Source organism: Lagopus muta, chromosome 2 (genome assembly GCF_023343835.1).
Source record: "Lagopus muta isolate bLagMut1 chromosome 2, bLagMut1 primary, whole genome shotgun sequence".
NCBI classification, from domain to species: domain Eukaryota; kingdom Metazoa; phylum Chordata; class Aves; order Galliformes; family Phasianidae; genus Lagopus; species Lagopus muta.
In genome coordinates, this window is record NC_064434.1 from 24,228,298 (window position 1) to 24,239,117 (window position 10,820).

A 10,820-nucleotide genomic window follows, 5' to 3' on the forward strand; every position below is an offset into this window, starting at 1 on the left:
ATGTGGTGGGTACCCCATCCCTGGTGACGTTCAAGCTCAGGCTGGATCAGCAGCCTGCTCTAGCTGTAGATGTCCCTGTTCATTGCAGGGGACTTAGACTAGCTGACTTTTAAAGGTCCCTTGCAACTCAAACGATTTCATGATTCTATGAAATCCTGCTGTACTGCCCACTGTCGTGCAGTACAGCTGAAGGGGCTTGTGGGATGCTCCCTATTTATGGGGTGACTGTCATAGTCACACTGCTAATGTCTAGCACTGAGGTGAGGCTGTGGTTGGGTCAGTGCTTGCTTGATTAGCCATCAGCCACTGAGCATGGTGCTGGTTTCTCCAGCAGCCAGCCAAAGCTGGAAAGCAGCCAGTATGGTGGTGAGATGGTCAGACTGGAGAGGGAAGAGCGAGGGGGGGCACACCATCACACTTTAGGGCCATGTGGAGCATTAAAATGGTCATTAATAAGTGGGTGAAACCACTTCTGTAATCTTTTTTTCTTTTTTTTTTTTTTCCTTTTTTTTTTTTCTTTTCATAAGTGATTTTAATGGTGTTTGGTTTGGGTTTGTGTGGGTTTTTTTTCTTTCTTCTGTTTTGTTTGCTTTGGTTGGTGATATACAGGGAGGTATCTGTTCTATCCAGGTAGCTGGCAGCTCTGAGAAGGCTTTCACAAGCAGTCTGCTAAGTGACTGGAGAAAGGCATTTTTAACTGCAGTAGATATCCAGAGATTTCTGGTATCTTTGTGGATTCATGAATTCTGTTTGACACTAGCTGCTGGATTTTATTCTGGGAAACATGAGAGTCAGCAATGCTGCTGCTTAGGCAAGGTGTATGTGCCAGAGGCTGGAAATTTTAGGAAGTCTCTTTAAACACTTAATTTGTTTCATTGAAAGTCACACAGTCAGTGATTTAGATGTCTGTATCAGAATCTTCTTTGTCTCTAAACGTAATCAGAAGTGCTTCTGTAGCTGTGACCATAGAGGAGACTGAGCTTGTTGTGGGTGTTATGCAACCTCATTACAGAGACCATCTCCCAGAACAGCAGGAGCCTCTGGGGAGAAAATGAATGTATGATGGGACTAACTGACTTGTTTGGTTTTTAACCCTTAGTTTTCTGAGACTCCATTTAAAACAAGAGTGGGGATAAAAAGTCTAGGTGTACCAATCCCTACTAGACACTTCAAAATACCACTGTATGCCCCTATATATACACATGTTTTGCTGTGGTTTTCAGATAGGAACAAGGGCAGTTCAAATACAACTTACAATGCTGTTATAGTAAAAGAAATGTAAGAGGTGTGTGACTTTTTTTTCTTAGAAGCAATGTTTAATTTATATTTAATTTGTGCATTTAAGGTTCTGATAGTGAAGAGGATGACGATACCAAACTAACAATGAGAAGGAGTTTAGAAGAAATAAAGAAACAAGAAGGTCTGTTTTAATTTTTACTTCTTTATTTTCAAGAGTGCTGTTATTGACAGAAGATTCAGAAGCTAAAATCATTTTTACGTCAAGTGACCTCTTAAGAATACTCTCAAAAATGCTGTGAGGAATCACGAGCAGTTAGGAATACTGGGAGTTAAAAGGAAAAAATAACTTTCTATCTTGGAAAGTATGCCAGCAGACTCAGCATTTATTTTTATTGGCTCACCACTGGGTATTGTGCTGTTAAGGATGTGACTTAGCTCACTTGATACCAGTTCAATATTAACTCTGACTGGGAGTAGAACTACTGTAGTTCAAAATTGGATATTGTATCTAAAGAAAGCACTGTTGTCTCCTAGAAGACAGCTGTAGATGAATGCACAAGTTTGAATCAGCAGAATGAATATCTCCTCACATCTTTCCTTATTGAAAGTATCTCCATCCTTTTGCTTTGTGCTTAATGCTGGTGTTTGTGCCATGTGGCCACTTAATTCTGATAACAGATTACAGTGCCCTTTGAAAGTAGCATATTGCTTAAAAGGATGGGCTCTCACTTTCTGCTTGATAGAAATAAAAATAAATAATAACGATAAAAATAAATGCATCATACAAGTGCAGTGATAAAAATAACTGAATCTTCCCAGAATTTATTCATTTACACATGTACAAACTGTCAATTGAAGTTATTAAAAAATACAGCATATTCATCTGTGTTCCTGTAAATCTGCCATGCTCGGGTGCCCCCAGCATTGGATATTCCCAGGAGTGGGTGGCGTTTGGTGCATGCAAGTTGTCCCACTTCTTCTGTCTCTGTACAGAAGACATCTGAGCTTATGAGCCAGCCTGGCTGCAGCGGTGTGCATGGCTGTAGAATTGAGTAAGAGGGAAAGAGGAAGCAAAATCAACCCCAGAAATGGATATAAAGGAAAGAGTGTAGGAGCTGCTGAGAGGGGAAAGCTGGAGTGTTGGGGACAGAAAAAGCTGCTTCAGCAGCTCCAGAGAACACAGGACAATCCACGTATCACTGTGGAATGAACTGCATGACATTGGTAACAGTCATAATTTCAATCTTCTTCTTTTTAACTAAATGATCTCAGTGATTTAATGACAACTTACTTTAATGAGAGCAGTTGCCTGTAGGTGGGGCTTTGTTTCCATGACCGTCTGCTGTTTTTGTTTCAGAAACTAGCCTCATTCTTAGTGGTATCACATGTTGCAAGAAAGTCCAGCTGGATGAATATGATTTTACTGACATGAGAGAGCATTTATTGATTCCAGTTCTTTTTCAAAACTAGGCCTCACGAAAAATCTTAACACAACTTGAAGTTATGTACTTCATACAAGCAAGTGCATAACTACAATGAAAAATTTTAAATGTTATGTTTGTATGTGTAGGCTAATGGTATCCTGGGGTCTATTAAAAAGAGCACAACCAGCAGGTTGAGGGAAGTGATCCTCCCCCTCTACTCTGTCCTGGTGAGGCCACTTTTAGAATACTGTGTCCAGTTCTGGGCTCCTCAGCTCAAAAAAGACAGGGATCTCCTGGAAGGTCTCCAGCAGAGGGCCACAAAGATTATAAAAGGCCTGGAGCATCTGTGTGAGGAAAGGCTGAGTAACCTGGGTCTTTTCAGCCTGAGGAAAAGAAGACTGAGAGGAGATCTGATAAATGTTCATAAATATCTAAAGGGAGGTGGGAAGCAAATAGATGAGGCCAGGCTCTTCTCAGTGGTGTGTAGCGATAGGACAGGGATCAGTGGCCTAAAACTCAAACATAGGAAGTTCTGTACTAACATGAAAGAACTTTGTGGTAAGGGTGATGGAGCAGATTGCCCAGAGAGGTGGTAGAGTCTCTTTCTATGGAGATACTCAAGACCTGTCCGGATGCCTACCTGTGCAACCTATTTTCTGTTACCTGCTTTAGCAGGGAGGTTGGACTCGTGATCTCTTGAGATCCCTTCCAACCCCTGCAATTCTGTGATACATGTAGTTATTCATTTTCCTTTGTCATAGGAAATAAACCAGTCATCTTTTTGTTCTAGAATGTGCCTGTGTCCTCCTAAAGGAGAAGATGAGTTGTTTAAGAACGATAGCGTATCTGAAAGCTTCTTTTAATTTTTCTAGCAGTGTCAGTGTTATTTACCATGTTTATCTTTAGGATATGTAATTCACTAACGCCAAACTGTTAGTGCCTAACACAACCTAAAGGTAAGGCTGAAGCAGGGCTTCTATTTAGAGAATTATGAAGGGTGTTTATGAGAGGTTGTTAATAAACGAGATGAGTCCCATGCAGGCTTGTTCCTACCATCAAAAATGCTGCAGCCCTGAACTGGACTGTTCTTACTGTTAATGGCTTTATCTCTATTTATGTCCACCTAACAACAGTAGTGTTAAATTCCAATTCGGATATCAGAGTATCTATTGATAAGGAACTGGAGTGAAAACACTAAAACCTCTCTGCTTGTTTTGTGTGTCTGTCTTTATTGTAATATTTTACTTTTATTACTACATATATATGGGTGCTAATCTTGATACGTGACCAATAAATACACAGTTGCATTACAGTCTCAAACAAACTGTGGGCTGATGCTGCCCACAGAAGTAATCTGTTGCTTTATGTAGTAGTAATACTGCAGTTGTTTGGCTAGTTACCAACCATCGTTTGAAATTATAATCTTTTTTTTGTATTCATACAGAGGATGATGCAGAATTAGAAGAAGCAATCAAGAGAAGCCTTGAGGAAATGTAAATGAAAATACTTCTGTATGCTAATACTTTGTCATCAAAGCTGCTCACAAAAATGGAAGCTTGTTCATCTGTTTACAAAGGCTTAGAAATTCTGCTTCAAAAACATGTTTGTATCTTGAATTGTTACATCTATAATCTCACATTCTCTCTAATGCTGATGGGCAGCTGCAGTTTATGGATATCTGCTGCAATATATTCTGTATGATAAAAAATACATTTTTAAGTCTTTACACATTCTGTTTCTAATGGATGATGGCAAACTCTCACTGGTCTAGCTGTATAAATTGTTGCCCAGTCAGTGGGCTGATGTTACTATATGTTCAGTTGTTTTTTGTTTTAATTATTTTATTAATTGGTTCTTATATTTAATTTTTCTGTCACAAAATGTGATTGTCTTTATTTACTTTTCCATGTGGTCTTTGCAACAGATAAAAATAGTAAACTTCAATTGTCTCAGACTGACTTGCTTAGCTAATCTTGTTATAAAGAGAAGCTTAGTTCCCAGACGTGTAAGTTGAACATAGCCTCAACTCTTGTATGCAGATGGTCTTGTCTTATAGACCACAGGTTTTTTCTATACGTTGTCTGTTATAAATGGCAGAATCAGGACTGTGAACTGCACAGATAGTTTCTGTTATCTTTATTTTTATAAATGTGTCTATTTTTTCAATAGTAGCACGGAAGCGATGGCTTGAAGTGTGCCAGGTTTGGTACCTCCTTCTGATCTAAGGAAGGAACAAATTTGAAAGTGAACAAAAGCCAAGTAAACTTTCCAATTCCAGTTTGAAATAGACGTGAATGAATTTCAGGCGTATAATTCCTACATACTTGTCATCTTTACTGGTCCCTTCTGTTTATGAAGATGTGGCCTGGGATAAAGAAATTGTGGTTGTTGTTTTTGTACTGTCCTTATTTTTAAGTGAATAATTCTTTTCATGTTTAAAATGAAGCTGTCTATTCCACCTTTCTCATTTCCCTCTTTTAAAATACTAATGCTGACTGTCCAGCTTTACCAGCTTATTCTACTTTATAATGATTGTTGTTAATCAGTAAGAAATATTGGTGTAACAAAATGCCGGCTTTTCTTTTTATCCATTACCTTGTGAATTTGCTTGCAACTGTTGTAAATCTAATATTTATTATGCAAAGGAATACTTTTGGAGAGCATGAGAAGAAGAAACCTAGATTTTACTTGCCATCACTTCCAAAGAATTAGAATAACTACTGTATGTTGTCATGATTAGAAAAGCTGGAATACTGACGCTGATTTTGCTCATGTATTTGCTGTCTCTCAAGCAACTCATCAGATCCTTCACTAGTTTTTATCTCCAAACTCACTTCAATCGTACAACCTGAAGAAACAGTTGAATCTCCAGAAAACAGATGGAACATTTTCAGTGAATTGGCTCTGAAAATGCTACAGAGTAAAGAGAATCTCATGATGACTTTTCCATTGCGTCAACTGCTTGTTTTCCCACTGTAAATTTTGGATTAATAGTTCAGTTTGGGGTGTGCAGTGCCATACTGCTGCTGAGCAAGCACTGTTCTAGGAGACACTGAGTTGCCTTCAGCTAATGACTCAAGCTAAATCAATTTCAGAATTTTTCACACTGAGTTCTAATATAAAGTGGAATGAGACAAAGCTTTCATTATTCCAAGTAAGAGGTTTTGGGAAGTTTTCTTCAGCACAGACACTCAAATTGCTAACTCCTTTCTCATTAAAAAATGTTTCATCTTGAGAAAGTTCTTAGCTTGACAACGAATGTCTAAAACCTGGCTAGATAGTCTTCTCTAGAGTCCGCTGTGTTAGATCTTGAACATAAACTTTAGTCCTCACATTTCATTCTGTCATAAAATTTAAGGTTGATTTTACCTGATGAGCCTTGACTTAATAAATTGCATTTAAAAAGTTGTGTGCACATAGATTCTCTATTCTCAGAGCTGTAGTTATTAAAGTCAGACCTGATGTACCGGCCTCCTCATCTGCTTACTGAAACAAGTAGCAAATCCCAGCCTCTACTTCTGTGGCGCTAACAAACCAGCTAGGGTTCTGGTCTGTGTTCTTCTTACAGCAGGAGCAGTGTACAGCATTACCTGTCTTGAAATCTGTCCTTATTTTCTTTGAGACTCATACTCTGAAATTTTTCTTTGCAAAGTTTTCTGCCGTTACAGGCCTCTGGTAACTGCTGTTTCCAGAAGAACAGAGAAAATGAGGATTCTTAAAAGCCTGCATGTACAGACGTGTGACTTGTTAGTCACCAGCTTCTCATGGTACTGCACCTTGTTCTTCAGCTGAAATACGTGTCTTGTAAACATTTGTGTTTCAGAATTTAATGTTTCTGTCTGGGAAATCTTGTTCAACTGGCTGAACTCTGAGGTTTGCCCTGGGTATTCTGCGAGATCTGTCTGCGTTTACAAGCACAACTTGTATATTACAAGAAGCTTGCCCAGCATCCCTTTGTTCTTGCTCTTTTTAAGAGAATTTGTTTCTATGCTTATGTTTAAGTTCACCCTTTGTTACTGAAAAGTAATCATCTGATGCTTTTTTTATTTATCTATAATGAGGAGGAAAACTCATCTCTACCTGGCAACCACTAACAGCCCATTTTAATGCTCTTAATTTCTGCTTAGTGCATGCATAAGTACAACAAAACTCATCATCTCTCAAGGTTTAGTACAGTCAACGTACGAAGGTTTCATGTTGTTGCTTTATGGCCTTATCCTTTCAGCTGAAGGAATACCTCTGTTTTGCTCGTATTCAGAGACAAATTCAGATATGAGATAAATTGGAGCTGTAACATGCTGTAGCCTTGAACTTCATGCCTGCCTGGTTGCTTCTGTAGAGCTTAATAATAAGTACAAGAATATGAAGGGATGAGATTAGCTTACTATAAGCTACTTGCTGTGTATAGGTAGTAGTGGCATGTCTTTGGGTGATGACTTGATTTTCGTTGCTCCTCAAGATGCACAGAAATGACCTCTGCTGTTCCGATAGCACTCACAGAATGCAAACCTTTCCCAAATCTTTACCAAATATGGTGAAGTTTTAAAGAGGTATGAAGTTACGCTGCCGTCTTTCTTAAAAGGAAGTGTTCTATCATCTGCTTACGCTGCCCTAGCGGTGTTTACAGTGACTGCTGTAAATTGGGAGGAGGTGAGGATGGATGACGAATTGTTTCAAAATTAATTTAGAGGAATTGGTTGGCATTAACGCTAGGATGCATTCTGGCAATTCTTTCCAGCTAAGTAGCTTCAATAAAGTCTTCATCTGCATATTTCTTTAACGTTTCTAACTTTCCACAACTTTCCTCTAGAAATTCTAATTCATGAATTTTCTGGGTCAAATGATATTGCCCAAGATATTACAAAAATTGGGATAAGTCAGTCAAAATTTAAGGTAAGTGACAAGATAAAGGAAGTGTGCATTCAGATGGCAAAGCTATGCATGTACAGAACGTTAAATTTGAAGTTCTTTTTCTAAATCTGTGGAAGTTTATTTTCTCAGACTGCAGCAGTGTATCTTCTGGGAGTTGCTCAGTCTGTTTTGCTCAGAGCTCTGTTGAAAACATACCTAGCATCTGTGGCTGCACAGAATTGGCTGGCTCTTTGAGCTGTGTTCCTCTCCATGAGAACAAAATGCTGCTTGCCCTGAAATGGTCACACCAGCTGAGATAGGGGACCTCCCTCAGACTTCTGACAAGCTTGGGACCGCAGGGCTTGCCTGCGCAGTGAAATGACTGTGCATACAGGCAAACACAAGCTAGCTTTAATTAGCATTGGAAGCAATAGCAGGAGGCACAGTAGCAGGTTCAGCAGGTGCTAAGTGAGGGGCCAGCCTCCTGTAACAAGGCAGTACATATTTGGATTGAAGATGTACCTTAAAAGCACATGTTGGCTCATCTTGTTTCCTGTGCTCCAAGCTAACTTTGGCTGGCTGGCCAAAGCTGTGGCGGCACCCCTATGGTGTGTATGGGAACTGTTGTGTTTCCATAACACCTGTGCATAAAGAAGCTTCTTCAGATGAAGGTCCTGCATCTGAAGGGAGGAAAAGGATCTGTCGTGGCATTTCCATGGGTGTGGACTTTCTCTTTGATCCTCTTCCATGACAGCTCATATGTAAGTGTTCAGGTATGTGACAAGGTATGTATCAGGTCTGGAACAAGGCAATGTTGGAATGGGCTGCTGCTGCTTTTGGCGTGGATCATTACACTGCCTCTGGACTTCCATAGATCAGGTGTCTGAAGCCCAGGAAAGCTGCTCTTTCTGCTGCCTTAACATATCTTGTCTGCGTGAATTAAAACCCTCTGTGTATTGCTTTGTTTCGGCAGTGATGTGTACTTTTCACAATGCTGTGGTTCAAACGAGAGCTGCTACTTCAGTGTGAGGTGCACACCTTCTTGCAGACCCCTCCCCAGTGCCTATGGGGCTGGGCTGTGCAGGCCAGTCACACACACAGCTGTGGATTAGACAGGGACAGAGGGACATCAGCATGAAGCAGCCCTGACCTGGCCATCACCTTCATTACACACAATGAGGAGCATGAAATCTGTGCTTGGCTTCAGGTGTGTGAGGGCCCCTCCTCCTCCTTCAGGCCCTGCAGGATCTGATTGCTGCCTTGTGTGTTGCCACACTTCTTGCCACAATTCAGCTGTGGGCCACCTCCCTTTCCTCATAGACTGACCCCTGCCTTCTTCCCAGCCGCCTACAGTTCTGCAAGAGCGGTGACAACTGACCCTTTTCTATATCTCACCAAGAAACACAGCACCTAAGGAGAAAAAGGGACATCTCTCCAGGGCAGGAAAAAGAGTTTCCACAGTCCTTGCTAGTTTCTAAATGGGAATGCACTCTAGGCTGCAGAGTCATCGTGAGTTTTGCCAGGAAGACAAAACTTTTTTGCTTTTAATGTGCATTTTGGTTCCATTGTGCTGTTATCACTCCCAGGGTAAAAGTTTTGCCATCAGAGGATAGATCACATGGGGTGCTTTTGTACACAGCTAAGAAGCATTCTGTGCCTGGATTTTGTTACAGCTCCTACCTGCAAAGAAAAAGTGTTCATAACCATCCAGCTGCCAGTTACTTGATTTTTACTTTTTAAATACAGCCTGACTGATATGTAATACATTGGCATAGAAACAATAGCAGGATCCTAGGAAAAAATGATTGCAAATTGTGTCATGGCTACAAAGGCTTTCTGTGTTTTGTGTTTGGGTTGGGAAGTGGTATTAATCTTTTCTACACACTGTTGTCAGATGGCTGGAGCAGTTCACTTGAGGTTGTTCACACAAGCTCACAGGCAAGGAGCCTCTCTTATCCATCTACGTAGAACAAAGAAACTCGGGCAATTAATTTAATGAGAGGGCTTGGGACATGATAGCACTCTGAATGGACAAGCCTGAGAAAACAGCTATTTGGATTCACAGCAAGACAGGAGCACAAAGCAGTATCTCTGCGCAACTCAATGCCTCGCAGCTGGCTGCCAAAAATTGGGCTGCTGGAGCCATGCAGAATTTGCTCAAACCTGGAGTTGGAGATAAGCAAATTCTTTTTTAAACAGTCACAACAAAGGCAAGCAAAGCCTGTGTGTGCCTTCAATTGCTGAAACTCGAGGAACAAGGGGTTTCTGTGGGAGCTGCTTCCTAAGCTCCTGCAATGGAAAGTACTGCTCCACTTGGAGAAGAGATATGTGATCTTCCACCAACGTCATTACTGACTGTGGTTCCACTGTGTTTCCTGCCATTAAATGTGCAGTTAATTCTGTTAGGGATTGAGGGAGAACAGAAACAATTTCCAACATAAGCCTTTGTATTGTCTAGACTGCAGTGGTTAGAACTGCTGCTTGCAGTGAGTCAGGGTCTCCTACAGTCAGCACCACGGTGCTGTATGTGGGGTCATCTGAAGAACCATGGTTGTAAGAATGCCAGTTCTGGCTCTGCTTACAGGCTGATTTCCCTCCTCCAAATTTTCTGCAGTCCTTGTACTAATAGCACAAGACAGACATGAAGCTGTTGGAGCAGGTCCAGAGGAGGCCATGAAGATCATCAGAGGGCTGGAGCACATCCCCAGTAAAGAAAAGCAGAGGGAGCAGGGTGTGTTCAATACAGAGAAGGGTCTGGAAGACCTCACTGCAGCCTTTCAGTATTTACGGGGAAATTATAAATGGGAGGGAGACCGAGTTTTTCATGGTCCAGTAGTGATAGGACAGGGGCAAACAGTTTAAAACTAAAAGAGAGGAGGTTTAGGTTAGATATTAGGAGTAAATTCTTGAAGGGCGGTGAGGCCGTGGCACAACCATGCAGAGCTGTGGTGCCCCATGTCTGGAGGCATTCAGGGCCAGGCTGGATGGGCCGGGCAGCCGAGCTGGTGGGAGGCAGCCCTGCCCACGGTAGAGGGGTGGCACCGGGTGGGCTCTGAGGTCCCTTCCAATCCAAACCAGTCCATGATTCTATAACGGCCATTTCCTTTGCTCCGGTTTCAGCAAGAGAGCAAGAACGACGCCGGCGCCGACGCGGTGCGGCTGTCACGAGGGCTGCGGGGCGCTGAGGCCGGGCGGGCACAGTACTGGGGGACGCGCTGCGGGAGCTCGGCGGCCTGCCGTGGGTGACCGGCGCGGCGACCCCGGGCGTCAACGCGGGCGGGACACGGGGCGGCCTTTCCCCGGGAC

General features: G+C 41.8%; 1 protein-coding gene across 5 annotated transcripts in view; it reads left to right on the plus strand.

Moving 5' to 3' along the window:
• ZNF451 (zinc finger protein 451) overlaps positions 1-7,319 on the plus strand; it is a 39,986-nt gene extending 32,667 nt beyond the window's left edge. For 2 of the 5 annotated variants that reach the window (XM_048936456.1, XM_048936458.1), the window contains exons 14-15: positions 1,346-1,420; positions 4,108-7,319. In XM_048936456.1, the coding sequence (XP_048792413.1) occupies positions 1,346-1,420; positions 4,108-4,160 (128 nt within the window). In that variant the 3' untranslated portion in view covers positions 4,161-7,319. The remainder of the gene's footprint in view (positions 1-1,345; positions 1,421-4,107) is intronic. The other 3 variants (XM_048936460.1, XM_048936459.1, XM_048936457.1) reach the window with 2 other exon arrangements.
• Positions 7,320-10,820: the final 3,501 nt, after the last annotated feature.